At 46.0% G+C, this 18,396-nt stretch overlaps 2 protein-coding genes across 2 annotated transcripts in view; both read right to left on the minus strand.

Moving 5' to 3' along the window:
* Positions 1 to 17,029, minus strand: part of IL2RA (interleukin 2 receptor subunit alpha) — a 51,000-nt gene extending 33,971 nt beyond the window's left edge. The window contains exon 1 of the mRNA XM_050804635.1: positions 16,742 to 17,029. Coding sequence (XP_050660592.1) covers positions 16,742 to 16,805 — 64 coding nt within the window. The 5' untranslated portion in view covers positions 16,806 to 17,029. The remainder of the gene's footprint in view (positions 1 to 16,741) is intronic.
* The window catches only part of GDI2 (GDP dissociation inhibitor 2), a 533,972-nt gene that overhangs the window by 304,043 nt on the left and 211,533 nt on the right, over positions 1 to 18,396 (minus strand). The window lies entirely within an intron of this gene.

The following is an 18,396-nucleotide window of genomic DNA, read 5'->3' on the forward strand; positions in this document are numbered from 1 at the left end:
AGTGGTAGTATTGGGACTTCACCTACCACTCCCTCTCCACCCATTCTTTTGGCTGGATCAGCACCCAAAAGCAGAGCACAAACCTTGGGCCATGGTAGGTTCTGAATGAGTACTTGAGTGTGTTCGCATTAGCATTGGTGCTGTTACCCATTGATTGGTTCATTCAAACAAACATTCCCTTTCCTTGTTTCATTCAGCAAGCACAAATGTTGAAGGAAATGTGGGAGAAGTAAAGTGCCTGTTTCAGGGCTGGGGGATTTAAGGAAGTTGCTGTCATCAAAGAAAAGTTGCCTGATTCCCTGGGGAAAGGAGAAGGCCGTGTGCTTCAAGGAGGAGACCTTTGCTTCAAGGAGATCTCCAGGCACTTGAGCACATCTCTGTAGTAATTAGCACAGAAGCACTGTAGTTATTTGTTATCTGACCCACAGTTTCTGAGGCCTGGTTGACTGGGTCAAATAGTCAGAGTTTCCGCAACCCTAAAATGAGTAACTCACAGGGTAAGACCCTTTTGGAGAACGACTGTGCCTTACTCAACACTTGTTAAACAACAACAACACAACGATGGGATGGTGGGGTGGAGGGATCTAGTTATTTTCTCTTTACTTAGAAGGAAAAAAAGAAGCAGGAAACCAAAAATACCCCTACAAGCAGCTGCCGCTAAACCATCACATTTTGGGACCTCAAATGCTTCCGCAAATGAAACGTTGGGTGCTGGTTATTTTCTAATCCTGGGAGTCTTCTCGGTCGACAACAGGTTTCCGGGCATGAAAGAGTTAACCACAAGCTCACCACAGAATGTCAACCCGATTAAAATAAAAGTTATCAGATTTAAAAGGGGGAAGTAGAAACAGACTCTTTTTCTTTCTCTGAAATCTTAAAGCAGTTTTTCCTCAAATCTTTAAAACCAATTTCTTGGGATGGAGTCATATTTTTAGTAGAAATATGCTAAATCGGTGACTCCCGCCCACAGTCTTTTCTGCAAGGAGAGAGACTCTTCTGAGAAACTGGAGCGAGGAGCTGAGGAAATTTTCAACTCAACGGAATTTCCCCTGAGAGTGTAAAGAAAGACAGAATAAGTAAGTATAACTTACTTACAGGTAGAAACTTAAGGAGGAAACAGAAAAGAAGGAAAAAGAAAAAGTCATCAAAAACGATGGCAACCTCCGAAGTCATGATGCTAAGTGTTTCTCCTGGGAACCACAGCCCAGTTGGTGTCAGGTGAAGGCCGGTCCTGTTGACACAAATCCTAATTGTGTCAGGCAGGCCAAGCCCACATGTCCAGAACCCAGAGTTCTGGTCAGGGGTTCCCAGCAGCCAGGCTCACTCTGCCCTGCTCCTCAGCCATCTCCCAGGGGGCACTGTTGTACCCCTTTTCCTTCCTGCTCTCAAGAATTCACACTCAGTTTTACACAAGACACACATTGCATATATTGTGTGTTGTTGACAGGGATCATGCCCTTTCACAGAGAATGACAATCCAAATGTGGAAACACATTTGGGAGAAAGTACATTTGGGAGAAAACCATGGGAAGTGGGGAGCACTGATTGAGGTTCTGGGGTCTTGGGGCCTTCAGATACTACCATGATCTGCTAGTCTACTGTAATTTTGCTTAAGAAGGATTCAGTAGAGACAGACGGCATCATGAAAGTATCAAATCCACATGTTCACAGATGCTACCCCAGACATCAGGGAAGACAATGACATTTCAGGCACTGTGGGACTGGTGGAGTGGACAGCATAGAACAGAGAGGTTAAAGTTGTAGGTTACATGGTACCAAAAGCCCATGCCTGTGCTCCAGGGACTGGCCTCAGACACATAAATGCAACCTCAAGGCTTTTGCTGAGTTCAGTCTTTGTATTCAGCTGTGGGTGGGTCAAAAGGCCTGTCTGCTGACCCAGCCCTCTCCTGCAGCCATGCTGAGAGGAAGCACAGGCTGCATTTCTTCAGAGTTCCTTTAAAGTATTGGTTCTCAACTATTCCTGCCTTAACACAAATTCTTAGTCAACATACAACATTTGATCTCTGATAGTTTCAGTAGGTGGGTTCTATTCTTTTCAACAGATACCTAGGGTTAGTGGGGGTGAGCATTCACACTGGGCTTCTTAGAAAGCTGAATTCCAAGGTGGCCATGTTTCTTAAGGACATGGGAACTTAAGGTGCAGGCGGGGATCCCATGTCCTATTGGAAGGTTCAAAGGCTTCCTCAGCACAGTGCTGAGATCCTGCTTTTTACTCGGGTGTAGGACAAGTAGTTATTAAGCCACAGAATGTTAGGACTGAAAGGGACAAAGACCCTCTCCATCTCTGCATGCTTGCATGGAGAACATGTATGCATTATCCAAGGACTCTCAAATCACTGCATGTCCTGCACATGCCCTAGCCCTGAGGAGGGGCTGAACCCTTGCTGATGTGCAGAAGGGGTTAATCAGACCATGTGGACACAGCTAGCCCAAGGAACAATCCCCATGCCAACAGCATTCCATCCCGACCTCATGCCATGTGCACAGCACCTGATGCTGGTGGTGTCAGGAGTGTGGCCTGTCCCACACTCAGAAGGCAGGATGAACATAGAGGAAATACTAGGATGGCAAAGGCTGGTTGTCACCTGGGGGCCTCAGAAGCCACAGCACCAGAGGAAGGCTCAGGAGTCAGCCCACTCCAAAGCTCTTACTGCCTGTAGCATGCACCCTGCATCCTGCACCCTGTGCCTCCGGGCCACCAAGAACGGCAATCACATCAGCTGAGATGCAACACACTGCATGCCGAGCACACAGCAGAGCTCACACGCAGAAACGTTCTAGGCTTCCCTGACACCAATGAAGGAGCTTATTATGAATATGAAGGATAATTAACATACCTATTATTTTATTAGACATCACAATTCAAATATAATAAAGTATATAACTATAACATAAATATATCATAAATGAAATATATAAAATACCATCTTATCATATGAAATTATCTTATATGATAATAAAATAATAACTATACAGATATATAATAAACAATTAAGATATGTTATATAAAATACTATCGTGTACTCATTAATATTAGTATATTATATGATAAATATATATAATAAAAGACATCATACACTAATAGAGTATAATAGTCAATATAATTAAAATTAATACTTATGCAATAATTAATTATGAGATGATGTGTTCTTCTCATCTCCATTCTATAGAGGCAGGAACTAAGGCACAGAGAGGCCCAGGGACTTGCCCAGAGCCACACAGCCCCTCGGTGGTGGAGCTAGGACTTGGACCCAGGCAGCCTGACAAGCGTGTGCTCTTACGCACGAGTGTCCCTCTGTCCTCCCGCCTGCCCTCCCTCATGTGCTGGCTGCATCCTGCTCCTGTGGCCCTGACCCTCAACTGCCCTTGTCATGTGTCTGTCTCGCATCACAGGAAGGCTGTCATGGGAATCCTGGGATGGGTGGTGATGAGTAAGCAAGAAGAGGGGTTGCTGGCGTTAAGAGATTTTAGAAGTTGGAATTGCCAAAAATTGAGGCTGGATTAGTTGCATGGAGGACAAAAAGGAAGAAACAAGAATTTTGCCCAGATTTCCTGGGCAATGGGGAAGATGGGGTGCCATTCATTGAAATAGCAAGGAGAGGAGAAAGAGTAGGTTCCGGGGAGGGAGGACAGTTCTGGGTGTGTAGACTGAGCAGCTTGTGAGGCATCCACATGGAAAGGTCCAAGGGAAGGGCCTTTGGCCATGCAGACTACAAGTCCAGCAAGTCACATTTAGTGAGCACCTACTGTGCTCTGGTCACTCTAGGCAGGCTAGCTTATGTAGCCTTCCAGCACCCAGCAGGGTCTGTGTTATTCCCATTTCATACGAACAGAAGCTGAGGCCCACCAAGGTTAAAAACCTGCCCTCATGGACTTCCATGGAGGTTACTCAATGCCCTACAGGTTTGCCTTTCTGCTTCCCTTCATTCTTTACATAGACCAGTGCTTTCTCTTCTCCCTTCATTCTTCACATAAACCCAGTGCTGTCTCTCCAAAGTACAAGCCACGCCCTGACTGAGACCCCTCTGGGATGTTCTGTTCCTTCCAGGACACAGTTTAAGCCCAGTGACATGGCGAGGCTGCAAGACACAGCTCATGCCCAGCTTCAAAATCTCTGCTTCCACCATGTGTCTGAGCTCTCCTGCCATACGGGACTCTGTGTGGCTCTTGGAGCTCACCACGTGTTTTGTCTTGGGCTTTGGTCATTGTATTACTCAGGGTTCTCCAGAGAGACAGAACCAATAGGATGTATGCAGAAAAATAAGAGAATATTTATACGAGAATTGGCTCACTCAATTATGGAGGCTGTGAAGTCCCACGAGATGCCAGCTGCAGCTGGACGACTGGGAAAGCTGGTGGTGTGGCTCAGTCTAAGACTGAATGTCTAAGGACCAGAGGGGCCCTGCTGTAAGTCCCAGAGTCCAAAAGCTGGAGAACCAGGAGTGCCAGTGTCCAAGAGCAGAAGACACATGTCCCAACTTGAACAGAGATAACGCAACCTTCCTCTGCTTTCTTGTTCTATTCTGGTCCTCCATGGTTGGATGATCCCCACCACAATGGTGAGGGTGATTTTTCTTTACTTAGTCTACCAACAAGAAATTTACCCAGTCTATTCAATTCAAACGCTAGTGTCTCCTGGAAATACCCTCACAGACACACCCAGAGAGAATGTTTAGCCAGCTCTCTGGGCATCCTTAGCCCATGCAAGTTGACACATTAAAATTAACCATCATGCTCATGCCACACTTCCTAATGCATTTCCGCCTTCTCGACTCCTGCTTTCTCTGAAGAGCTCCCATTGGCTGTCATCTTTCTCTAGAAAGCCTCCGGGACCCTTCCCCTGTCTGTGCTTCATGGCATTTCTCTGCAGTCCCAGACTTAGCTCCCTTTTCTTTACGCGGCACTCACCCTACTGTATCCATCTCACTCCTACCATCTTGCTAGTGCCTGCACAGAATGGCACGCAAAGGTTTTCGTAAAGGAAAGTAGAAATTCGCAAGTTCAAGCTAGGATTTGAATTCAAGTCTGTCAACTTTCCAAATTCATAAGACTTTTCCATTCTCTCAAGATGCTTTTCTGGTTGGGAAAAATTCCAGTAGGCAGACAAGACAGGGAAGATTAATCCAGAAAGGGAAGACGGTGTTCCCGGGAGTCCAGCTTGGAAATCACAAATGAGGTGGTTCCCTTTGAAGGACAGGAGGAGACCTACTGGCCAAGATGTGCTATGTGCTGAGGGAACAGTCTTGGCGGGAGAGCATGTTGTGTGCCAGGCAGAGGAGGTGGCAAAGTGCCCCTGATGCAATGGAAATGACTGGAGCTATTGCAGCGGAAAGGGCATCATGACAGGTGCTTTCAGGGGAGATCAACTTGGGGATGAATAACAGGGTGACTGAAAACCAGAGCTTCAGGGCCTGCCTAGGAAGCCCAGGAGATTAACGGTGCCTGTTGACAGCTTGCTTCCTATGTCAGGCCTGAACGCATGGGTTCTCTCAGATCTACTGGCTCTTTGCTTTCTTGGGCGAGTGAATTACTGCCTCATGGTCTCAGTTTTCTCATCTGTAAAATCGAAATGGTAGCAGGGCATGGTGGCTCAAGCCTGTAATCCCTGCACTTTGGGAGGCTGAGACTGGTGGATCAATTGAGGTCAGGAGTTTGAGACCAGCCTGGCCAACATGGTGAAATGCTGTCTCTATTAAAAATACAAACATTAGTCAGACATGGTGGTGGGTGCCTGTAATCCCAGCTACTTGGGAGGCTGAGGCATAAGAATCTCTTGAACCTGGGAGGCAGAAGTTGCAGTGAGCCGAGATCACGCCACTGCACTCCAGCCCGGGCAACAGAGTGAGACTCTGTCTCAAAAAATGGGGGTAAGGGGGAATGGGGCTAACAGTCCCCATCTCTAGGGTGGTTGTGAAGAATCTGTGAGATCACAGAAGCAGAGCATGCAGCAAGGCCTGTCTGGCCTGGAAGTGCTCAGAGCTGGGATCCCAGCGCAGGACGAGGAGGAGGACGGGTGCCCTGGTTACAGGTCCTCTTGCACTGGATTGAAAACGAGGCCAGAGAAGCAGAGCTTGAGAGACTCTGGGAGAGGGAAAGTGAAACTGAAGGTCCAGTGGGTGAAAGGTAGTGAAAGCCCGAAGTGCAGTAAACCAGGGATCAACATCATCAGCCGAAAGGCTCACCGTGTGGTCTCAGCGCCACCTGGGCATCAGCGAGATGTCTGGAGAAACGGCCCGTTTATTCTGAAACCCCCCTCCAACTTTTTTTTTTTTTTTTTGTAATTGTTTGTTTTGCTTTCCATTTAAAATAAGGAGTTTTCTCCTTTACAGAAGTTCTTTTTGTTCTAAATCAGGCTTTAAGCAGAGGTGCCACCACAAGGACAGGAAGCAGAGACCACACCGGTACTCAGCTGTGTTGCAGGCTTTGCCTGGTTTCATCGTCGGGGAAGCCACCAGGCCTGCCCCCAGCCAGCGAGATGTCATGCATGCCGCTGGGTGTCATCCCCAAAACTCCCGGGAAACTCTCAGGGCGCCGGGGCAGGAAGAGGCTGACGTCAACTTAAATGCCGGGGACTTCAAACGAAACTTTTAGAAATGATTCCTTTGCCCTTTACTTGGTAACATAATAAACTGATCTTTCTCTGAAAAGATGGGCCAATTTGCTTCAAGGGGCTCATTTCATGAGGAGAAAATACACACACATATATATTTCTTTTCTTTTTCTTTTTTTTTTTTGAGACAGAGTTTCACTCTGTCACCCAGGCTGGAGTGCAGTGGCTCCATCTCGGCTCACTGCAACCTCCGCCTCCAGGTTCAAAGGATGCTCCTGCCTCAGCCTCCAAAGTAGCTGGGATTACAGGCATGCAGCACTACAGCTGGCTAACTTTTGTATTTTTAGTAGAGACAGGGTTTCACCATGTTGGCCAGGCTGGTCTTGAACTCCTAACCTCAGGTAATCCACCAGCCTCAGCCTCCCAAAGTGCTGGGATTAGAGACGTGAGCCATCATGCCCAGCTATATATATATATAATTTTTTAAAGAAACATTGCTGCTTTGCTACAAAGTATATAATCATGTAAACGGGACTAATACGATTCCTTCCTTCCTCCCTTCCTTGGAGGGGTCACAGACTTTGAAGATTGGGGAACGGTTCACATGCATGTGCGTGGGGCAGTTGGTCAGAGCTGTCTATGAGAAAGGTGCTTCTAGAATACTTGGGCAATGTGAGGTGGCAAACAGGTTGTTATTAAAGGAATTGAAATACTCTCACTTGAAATGTTCCCATTTTCTCTGTAAAGGAATTTCTTGAGCAAAGGAAAACTCCACATCTTCTGTCTACCTGAAGTTCAAAATTAGTGGCGTTTGGTTTTGATAATTTTAGTAGTTGATGACAAAACAGTGCTCTCTGCTGTCCTCTCTGTCACATCGAACATGATGTGAATGAGGCAGTCCCTGATGTGAGCTGTGCTGGGTTTTGCGGGAGTAATGAACATCAATCTGCGTGTTCCATCGACTCCTTTGAACTTGATCTCAGCACTTAGCCTGGGTCATAATTGTCTGTGCAGAGGTCAAGGACGGGCTCTTATTCATCTCTGTGTCTCAAACCTGTGCCTGACACACAGCAGTTCCTCAGTGAACATTTGCTGAATTAATGAATGAACAAAGGAATGAGCAAACCAGTAGCCAGCAGTCCTGCCACACAAGAGGTTGTTTCCGATCGCCCTGATTCTCGCTCTTCCTCCTGTACCCGCAGCCCATCTGCTGCCCCTACTGCTGTAGCAACAACTTCTCTCTGAAAACCTTCCGAAGGGAGAAAACGCGCCCCTCTCACGCCTCAGAGGCACACACCTATCCTTGCCTTTGTTTTTTTATTGCTGAGAGTACAGAAAGCAGAAGCTTCTGAAGGAGGTATCTATTTTGGTCCCAAACAGAAAAGAGTGGGTGATTCTGTGGGCAGAGGTGGCAATTCCTGAATGTGGTGTGGTGACTCACGCCCGGAGGTGCTCAGAATTTCCTCTGTTTTGTGGCTGCTGGGGCAGGTGCGACAGTGCCGCTTTCTCCAAAGATGCCCCAAGCTGCTCTGGGGGTAGAAGGAGGGCTGCAGGGAACATCAGAACCCAGAGAAGCCAGACCCCCAGGACCAGATGGGCCTTAAGCCATCCTGCAGGAGGCCGGCTGCTCCAGCAGGTTGAGGAGTGCCACACAGCTCTGTGGGTACTGCCTCACTGAATGTACCTGGGGCTGAAGGAGCAGTGGGCATTATTCATAGCCTATTACTTCACCTTTGTAAAAACCAAAAATAACTTCCCTGCTCACATGGCACCTTCGTCTTTGACCTTTAGCAGCAGTTTAGACAGGAGGAAAAAGGCAGGCTCTGGAATGAGACCGCCTGTTTCCAATCCTAGCCCCTTCCTTGTTGGGCTACATCGGGCAACCCATTTAACCACTGTAAGCCTCAGTTCGCCAGGCATAAAATAAAACAGAGATGATCATATGACCTACTTTATTTTGGGAATTAACTGAAGTAATACTATGTCTGAACGTAATACCTGAAAGACAGCATTTAGGCAATGGGTATTCACTGTCGTGGTTCTAGCTAGTGTTCAAATGTTTTCTGGAACAAAGCTTGAAGCAAAGAAGCCCAAAAAGAAACATAGATCTCAATCTCAGAGTTGGTGCATGGCCGGCCTGAACTAGCCATCTGTTCCCTGGTCTACAGCTTTGCTCACTTTGTTACCAAACGAAATCAGGGCCTGTTGGAGACTGTCCTATTTTCCACACTCTTTAGAATAAAGAAACCAATGGCTTCAATACAACTTCCTTATTTAAAATTAATTATCATTTTGAAAAATAGAGGTGGGGTCTCACTATGTTGCCCAGGCTGGTCTCGAACTCCTGGGCTCAAGGGATCCTCCCCTCTTGGCCCCTCAAAGTGCTGGGATTACAGGAATGAGCCCCTGCACCCGGCTGCAGCTTCCTTTTTATTCTTTTAAAACGTTGCTCTTTCTTCTCCTTTTGGGAAAAACGGACTCAATTGCTGCTAGTCCAATTGCATCAGCTTGTTCTTGCACTGCATACAGCGTGGGAGGGAAAAGCCTGGGAAAGGGGGGGACATGGGCCAGCGAGCTCGTCCGGCCACACCTTCTACCATGGGGCAAGCCCCTCCGCTGGCACAGGATGTGAATACTCCTGATCCGTATCTTGCCCCTTCCTTCCTCCCGTTCCTCTTCCTCCCAGCACAGTGACCTTCCGGTCAACTCCACCCATGCCACCCACACTTTGTTGCCTTGGAGTTTCCCGCCACCTGAACCCCTGCTGTAAGCAGGATCTGGGTGGAGGGCTGCAGGCAGAGCTGCTGGTCAAGAACCCCTGGGGAACTGGTTAGGTGTGGGAGTGGGAGAATGGGCTATCAGGACAAAACCCCTGGGACTCCAGCCTTGTGGTGTGCACGTGGCTCAGGCTGGGTCAGGGAAAAAATGTGGAGGTAGGGAAACAAGGCTCAGGAACTCTTTGGCTGCCGTCCAGGGTCATGTGGTGCTGGCAATAAGTGATCAGTGACCCATTGCACCAAGGACATCTGCTGGGGACCAATGACACCTGTAGACACTGCAGAGTTGAAGCTGGGTGAGAAGCACTCACATGCTGTCTGTCTGACCAAAAGTATTCATTTTTGTCCGAGAATCTGAGACTCCTTTTGCTCGGCACACACACCCAAAACTGCATGTATGTTGAAATATGGCTCATTATGTAGTTGTCCTGGCAAACGCCTCATCTCTCTAATTGGTCAGCTCACTACTGATGGAACATGGTCCATGTATATGACTCCAGCAACATCACTAGAAAATACCATCCTCCAGCCCTCTCCTGATATTCAGAACCGCCATTCAGAGCCAGGAGGTCCCAGGGCCACCTTCTCTGAGAATTTTTTTTCTAGTTCTCCAGGTAGCATGTCGCTCTCCCTATTCTGATCATTTATGACATTCTTTGCAATATTTGATCTTTCCCAGATTGGTTTTCCCTTTTTCTAATTTTTTTTTAAGAGACAGAGTCTCACTATGTTGCCCAGGCTGGTTTTGAACTCCTGGGCTCACGTGATCCTCCTGCCTTGGTCTCCCAAAGTGCGGGGATTACAGGCGTGAGCTATCATGCTCAGCCTATTTTCTCGTTTCACTCGCAAGTTCTGTGTGGGTAGAAGCAATGCCTATTTCTTCTCTGACATGATGGCCCTGTTACTCAAAATGGGGTTACTCAAAATGCACCAACAACATAGGCCTCCTGTGAAATCTGTTTACACCAGAATCTTAGGCGCTAACCCCTAACCTCCCGAGTCAGAATTTGCTCCATGACAAGATCCCTGAATGATTTCTGAATACATTAAAAGCTGAGAAGTACTGCTTGAGCACACCTGTTCCTAGTGAATCAGACCAACCATGAAAGTCATTATTCCATCTCTCTAATTTGGTGAGTTTCAATCCTAAGTGCAATTTGGAAGTATACAAGGAACTGAAGAGAAGGTATTGTGATGTTCAGTTCTGTTCCCCAGAGAGTCCACTTAATTCATCTTAATTAGTCTCAGACATCACTTTTTAAAGCATCCTGGATGCACACTAACGTACAGCTGGCATTTTGAACAATTACTTTCCACACATTTCCCAGTGGGAACTGTGTTTCTTTTTGACAGAAGCAAACCCCAGAGTCGCCTTGAGATCAGTCAAAAACTGGAGTAATCTTAGAGTGGAAAATACCTAAAATTTCTAGAGACAATTATATTATTGTCTTCCCCTAAATGAGTGAGTTACTTGAGAATATGGTGGGGTATTCAGTGGGGGCTATCGGCAAACACTGTTGGCTGACTTCAGGATGGGAGCCACTCAGCAGAAGTTCTGTCTCCCGTGTTAAACTGTGAGCACTAGAGGACAAGAGCTGGAACTTTCTTCATCTCTGTAATCCTTATGCATGAATGGATGGATGAAGGAATACCACTGAGAATTCATGTATAGATTGCAGATGTGCAGGGAATTTTTGAACTGAAATTTAAGAGGACTGGATTCAAGTTCAGCTTCTATGTGAACTCTTTCAGTGAAGAAGGTCTTATCATTTTTAGAAGTAATCAACTGAATTAAGATTCTCTTTTCCGCTGGGCACAGTGGCTCATGCCTATAATCCCAGCACTTTGGGAGGCCCATGCAAGTGGATGACTTGAGGTTCAGAGTTCAAGACCAGCCTATGTAACATAGCAAAAACCCCATCTCTACGAAAATTACAAAAAATGAGCCAGGCATGGTGGTGTACACCTGTAATCCCAGCTACTCAAGAGACAGAGGCGAGAGAATCGCTTGAACCCAGGAGGTGAAGATTGCGGTGAAGTGAGCTGAGATTGCACCACTGCACTCTAGCCTGGGTGACAGAGTGAGACTGTCCAAATAAAAAAAGATTTCCTTTTCGCTTCTCTCAGGGAACGGCCTGGAATAGAGAAGAGAGACGGGTTCCAACTCATGTAAAACTTCTCCAATGGGAGACAAGGACATTGTTTGAGGGGAAAATTCCTACACAAGCAAACAAACAGCAGAGGATACCGCCCTCCGCGCCCCCCCCCCCCCCCCCCCCCGTCCAGGGTAGGAGCACAGTGGATCACCTGCTGCCCTGTGTCTTGTGGCCTCTGTCCCTGGAATCTCACTGATAGAAATGTACCAGTCCCTCAGGACTCCTTTCCCATGTCACCCTCATGAAGCCTTCTCTGATAGCCCCACGCTCAGTAGATCTTACCACATATGACTCGTGTTACTATGATTATATACATGCCTTTCTCCTCACCAGCTTACGACTCTCTTAAGGATCAGGACTATGTCTTGCTCATTTTTACATTTCCTATAGTATTGAAAGGGGGCATAAAAGGTATTGGATAGATTTTGAGAATTGAGTGAGTGGAGTTTTTGCCTTGACACCTGCAGCTGCAGCAATTACAAAAGCAATGGGTCACGCTGGCTGCCAGGCAGTACTTCTTCAGAGCTGGAAATAATCCACAAGGAGACATCAGGTTTTGGTGCATTGACACACTACAGTCGCTCAACCCTGACCCTGCCAGTATGTCTTCATTTGGGAAACTTTTTCATCCCAAAGTTCCCCAGCTTGAAAATGCCTTTTAAGCAGAGCTTATTTTATTTCCTTTCTGGAATTCTTGACATAGAGTGAAGGAACTGGAAGGGAGTTTCAAGATCTCTGGGTGACCTCCTCATTTTACAGAGAGAAATCTGTCAAAAACTCACACCCTCCCAGTGTCCTCTCCTCAGTGCTTTGGCCCACTTTCTGATTCCTGCAAGGTTTATCTTCCTGCTAATTCTATTCCCTGTGACCTCAGGCAACATGCCTCATTTCCTGAGGGAATTCTCTCCTTATCTGTAAAGTTTCTGCTCATCCTTGGGCAAGAAGAGGAGCGGGAAAGGAGCCGGAACAGCCACCACATTGAGGGACTGCCTGCCTTGATGGTGCCCATCGCTAGCAGAGGAATGACTCCAACAAAAAAAAATCACAAAGAGTACTGGGCGTGGTGGCTCATGCCTGTAATCCCAGCACTTTGGGAGGCCGAGGCGGGCAGATCATCTGAGGTCAGGAGTTCGAGATCAGCCTGGCCAACTTGGTCAAACCCCGTCTCTACTAAAAATACAAAAATGAGCCAGGCGTGGTGGCACATGCTTGTAATCCCAGCTACTTGGGGAGGCTGAGGCAGGAGGATCACTTGAACCCGGGAGGCAGAGGTTACAGCGAGCCAATATCTCGCCACTGCACTCCAGCCTGGGCGACAGAGTGAGACCCTGTCTCAAAAGAAAAAAAAAAAATCACAAAGAAGTATTCAGAATACCCAAGCCTTTAGGCAAAAACCAGTCTAGGAATACTTCTCTATCAGGGGAGTGGGATGGAGGAGTTATAGAGCCCACCAACCATTCTATATTAGCACCTCTAACTGATGCATTCGTGAAACTCATTCTTTTGGTGCAGAATTGTGAAGTCAATTTTTTTCTTTTTCAATTCTCCCATCTAAATGAAGCATACGCGCAGGTGATTTATCAAACTGTCTGTTTAAGGCACGCTGTTTTAAGGGAAGTAGCAACTGCCTCATGAAGCGCTCCCAATGTTTAGGAAAAGCCCTTCCAGCCTCAAGGCATGTCTTGAAGATGAATGAAGAAGTAACAGTAACAATAATACTTTGGGATCTCAAGAAGTTGAAAGATTAAATGTGAAGGGTTAAACATTTTGTGTTTGACTGACAAAGGCGAAGATGGGAAATTCCATTGTGGGCAGTTGTCTTTACAAGAAGGGATAATTACACAAACACATGATCTCAATGGGTTTCCGCACTGTTTTTTTAAAGAATTATTTTTGAGTCTAGAGGATAAAGATTTGATCACAGAATTCCTAGAATGAAAGAAAGATGATCAAGGGACACATAAGCTCTCAGAATTTCCACAGTTCTGAGAAAGGTGCCTTCAATAACGTGCCATATTGGTAATACCAGGAGAATTTTCTTTCTGACCACATCCCAGGGCCCAGTAATATAGAGACTAAAAACACTCAAGTTGACTAATATGTCCTCATAAACCCTTGCCATGTTAAATGGTGGCTTTGGAAATTTTCAGAATGAAAATCTGCCCTTATGAATCAGCTAGAAATTGCATCTGTTGACAGTCTGATTTCATTAGAGAACTCTCACCCTGAGGAATAAAAAGTCTGATTTGTTTCAAGACTGGGTTCCTCTTGGAGAAAAAAAAGTCTGTGATGAAATGGTTTCTTACCCTGGAGTGATGCCAGAGAATTCCTGTTGATTCCAGAAACTCGACCCATGTCATTGTCTTTGGCCACTGGGTCCTCGTTTGCCTCGTGATTGGACAATTTTAAGAGCCTCATGACCTGTCTGTGTGCACCTGATCGTTCTCCACTCTATGCCAACCTCATCTCCATAAAGCTCTGACCCTGTTTGCAATAAACAGAAACAGAACAATCCAGGGAGACCAGGTTCAAACCCTGGCACTGTCACTGCCTGTGCGAGTCTGAGTTTTGGGTTCTTCTTCATCTACGGGTTCATGACATCCATACTGCAAAGTGGCTAGGAAGATTACAATAAGACACACATCTGGCACATAGAAGTTACTTTCTAAATGGTAGTTTTAAATTTTCTTGTAGTTCTTTATCACCTACTAAGTGAAGTTAAGAAGTTATAACTAGGAGAATTCTCTTTCTGACCACATCCCAGGGCCCAGTAATATAGAGACTAAAAATGCCTAATGCCTTAGATGATTCATTTTACCTCATCCTAACTTTCCAGTTTGAATTTCCCATATCCCCACCCTCCCTGTCCAGGGTAGGAGCACAGTGGACCACCTGCTGCTCCCTAAGGCGCTCCTGTGTTTTGGCATCTCATTGATGGAAATTCCCGGAATCTCATTGATGGAAATTTACTGGTCCCTTGGGGCTCCCTTTACATGTCACCCTCATGAAGCCTTCTCTGATAGCCCCAGGCTCCGTAGATCTTACCACACTCTGACTGGTATTACTGTATTTATATCTATGCTTTTCTCCTCCTCACCTGGTTATAAATTGCTTAAGTGTCAGGGCTATGTCTTGCTCATTTTTGTATTCCCTATAGTGTTGAGAGGCAGATGGTGTATGGATAGATGTTGAGAATGGTGTGAAAGAGTCCTTATGGGACTCTACTTCCCCTCCTCCCACCAAGACCACTCAGACCCTTGGATAAGTCACCAATGGCTAGAAATAACACGAGTTTACTTGAAATGTGTCTTCCAGAGGCAGAGCATGATTAATTGTCAAGATTTTGCTGTTCTTGGCTTGGACTGAGTTAGCAAAGACCCTGTGGACATAGAAATCACATTGAAAACCTTCCTAAAAGTATACCCTTGTTATAAGAACGACACAATGGACTCTGAGGACTCAGGGGAAAGGGTGGGAGGTGGGTGAGGGATAAGAGACTATGCATTGGGTACAGCATACGTGCTTCAGTGGTGGGTGCACCAAAATCTCACAAATCACCACTAAAAAACGTATTCATGTAACCAAACACCACCTGTCCTCCAAAAACCTATTAAAATAAAAAATATAGGCCAGGCATGGTGGCTCACACCTGTAATCCCAGCACTTTGGGAGGCTGTGGCCAGTGGACCACAAGGTCAGGAGTTTGAGACCAGCCTGACCAACATGGTGAAACCCCATCTCTACTAAAAATACAAAAATTAGCTGGTCATGTTTGCACACACCTGTAATCCCAGCTATTCAGGAGGCTGAGGCAGGAGAATTGCTTGAGCCCATGAGGCAGAGGTTGCAGTGAGCTGAGATCATGCCACTGCACTCCAGCCTGGGCGACAGAGCGAGATTCCGTCTCAAAAAATAAAAATAAAATGAAAAATATATAATAAGTAAATAAAATTTCCTCTTTAAAGACATTCCTACATCTGGGCCAGCACACAGCCCAGCATGACTTGGCCACTTCCCCTAAACAAGCAAGCAGACTCCTTAAATGCATCATCATGCTTCATTTCTTAATAAATTATTTCTGCAGCCAGTTGGCATTCTACTTGTTGTCATTGTAGACTTTCAAAAAAAACTATAAACTTTCTTATCTGTCTTCCTGAGTAAGCAAAGGGAAGACGTTATTAGAAAATTCACACTCAATTAGGAAGAGTGGTTTGAGGTAGAAGTTGGTGGTTTTTTATTTCTTTTAAAAAAAAAAGTCTTGGCCAGGCACGGTGGTTCATGCCTGTAATACCAGCACTATGGGAGGCCAAGGTGAGTGGATCTCTTGAGCCCAGGAGTTCAAGACCAGCTTGGGCAACATGGCAAAATCCCATCTCTACAAAAAAATTAATTAACCAGGTGTGGTAGCTTGTGCCTATAGTCCCAGCTACTCAGGAGGCTGAGGTGGGAGGATCGCTAAGCCTGGGAGGCGAAGGTTGCAGTAAAGCCAATATCACGCCACTGCACTCCAGTCTGGCTGACAGAGACAGTGTCAAAAAAAAAATTTGAGAAAATCCATTTGAAAGAAGGAATGAAATTTAAAATTTGCATATATAAACACATATACACATACATATCATGTATATATATAGTATTATGAGCAGTAGTAATGTTCTAAAAGAGAGTATGCATATTTTTAAAAATTTCTGTAAAGTTGCACTTGTAAGGAAATTCCTGGGTATTATTTCCTGAGGCAGTAAAAGCAATGAATACAACCTTGAAGCTAAACTTTTTTGAGATCTTAAATTATCCCAGTGTTTGATATATGAGTACTGATGTCTCCAGCAAATTAACCTGAACTTAAAGAGCTTCCTGATAGCTTCTTAGCTGGGGGGTGGGAGTGCAGAGAAGAAAGGAAATTCACTGAAGAATAAAAGATAATTTCTCGAGGAACCTGCTCATCAGGGCCCTGTTAACATCCAAGTATCCCAAATATCATGCCACACCATTCTTCCCAGAATTAATCGTCAAGGACTGAGAAGGACAGGAGAACCTAATGCTATTTCAGGCTCTCTTGACGGACGAAGGAATACTGAGGCATAAACTGGGGTCCCCGTGGGTCACGGGCAAGAGGTGGAACCCAAGATTCAACTCCCTTCTTGGAACCATCTACCTGGGGACTCCCTCTGGCTCTGTGGCTGGGGAGAGGGAGGCCCATCAGCCTTCCTGGAATTCCGGAGGCACCCACAGGCCCTTACCTGCCTGGCAGCCAGGCACCGTGATGAACGTGAGCAGTCCCCACATGAGCAGGTATGGATCCATCTTCCTGGCCCTTGGGACCTGCCGGGACAGTGAAGAGAGGTCTTTCTCTGCAGAAGGCCCAGTTGCCGTCAGCCTCTTTTTGGCATCGCGCTGGAGGATGTGGGATGGGAAGATCGGTCCGCCTGGACTGTCACCCTTGTGGGCCCATCCAGTCTCTATCGGAGTCAGGAGTTGCTCTCTTTAAGTATTGGGCTGGTGTGTTCAGCCAGGAAACTGCCTAGCACTCTCTTCTCTCATCTCAAATATAGGAAGTGTTTTTTTTTTTTTTTTTTTTTTTGATGACAATATAGTTTGCGGTAATTTTTCAAACCAGGTTTTTTTTTTCAAGTTCAATTGCTGGAGGTGTGGGCTGGGGTTGATGAGAAGGATTGAACTTCATTTATGAATCCTTTCTTCAGCTACACCCATAAAAGGAGAGGGAGATTCCCCTGCCGTTGAAGGTAGGGTGAGCAAGCACTTCTTGGCAGTGGTCTCACCCAGCACTTCCTAAGCTGAGTCCTCCCCCAGGGCTGTAACGTCCTGAGGAGTCAGCAGGGACCACCCGGGATGAAGGAGCAACGTCCTGCCAAGATTCTGATCAGGCAGCCTCCAATATTCAAATAACGGAGACGGATGCAGCGAACTGATGGGTCCAGAGAATTCATAAATAATTCCCCAAGACTTACAACCTGTACTAGCCATCATGATTTCACCACGGTTCCCTGGGCTTCGGAAAGTGCATTGTCATTTTATAAGGTGTTTTGCTTCCAGATTTGTCTTTCTCTTAAAGGATCATGCAAAAAGTGGGCTTTGGTTTTAAACTTTGGAATTTTTTGTAAAATTCAGTCTTGCTTATTTATTGATCAGAGCTCCTTTCTGATTATTGTGAAATGGTTGACTGTGTTTTGCTCCCTGGAAATTTGTCTAAGACTTAAAGCCATTGCATAGTTAGAGCAAAATACAATTTTTTAAATACTAGAAAGCAAGCAAAGATAGTAACAAAAAGAAAACCATCCGGGCAAGCAAAGGAATTCATGGTCCCAAAATGCATCATGTCGGCTGGGCCCGGTGGCTCATGCCTGTAATCCCAGCACTTTGGGAGACTGAGGTGGGTGGATCACCTGAGGTCAGAAGTTCGAGACCAGCCTGGATGACATGGTGAAACCACTGTCTCTACTAAAAAAAAAAAAAAAAAAAAAAAAAAAAATTAGCCAGGTGCAGTGGCATATGCCTGTAATTCTAGCACTTTGAGAATGATCTGCCTGCCGAGGCAGGCAGATCACCTGAGGTCGGGAGTTTGAGACCAGTCTGGCCAACATGGCGAAGCCCCGTTTCTATTAAAAATACAAAAATTAGGCAGGCGTGGTGGCGGGCGCCTGTAATCCCAGCTACTTGGGAGGCTGAGACAAAAGAATTGCTGGAACCCAGGAGGTGGAGGCTGCAATGAGCTGAGATCGCGCCACTGCACTCCAGCCTGGGTGACAGAGTGAGACTTCTGTCTCAAAAAATTTATCCAAATGTGACAAGATTCTCTTAAATTCCACAGCAGGTATAACTTCCTCTCTAGGAACGCTTCTCACTGTGCGGGCGACTGCTTCAGTAGAAATTCCTA

Source organism: Macaca thibetana, chromosome 9 (genome assembly GCF_024542745.1).
Source record: "Macaca thibetana thibetana isolate TM-01 chromosome 9, ASM2454274v1, whole genome shotgun sequence".
Lineage (NCBI taxonomy): Eukaryota > Metazoa > Chordata > Mammalia > Primates > Cercopithecidae > Macaca > Macaca thibetana.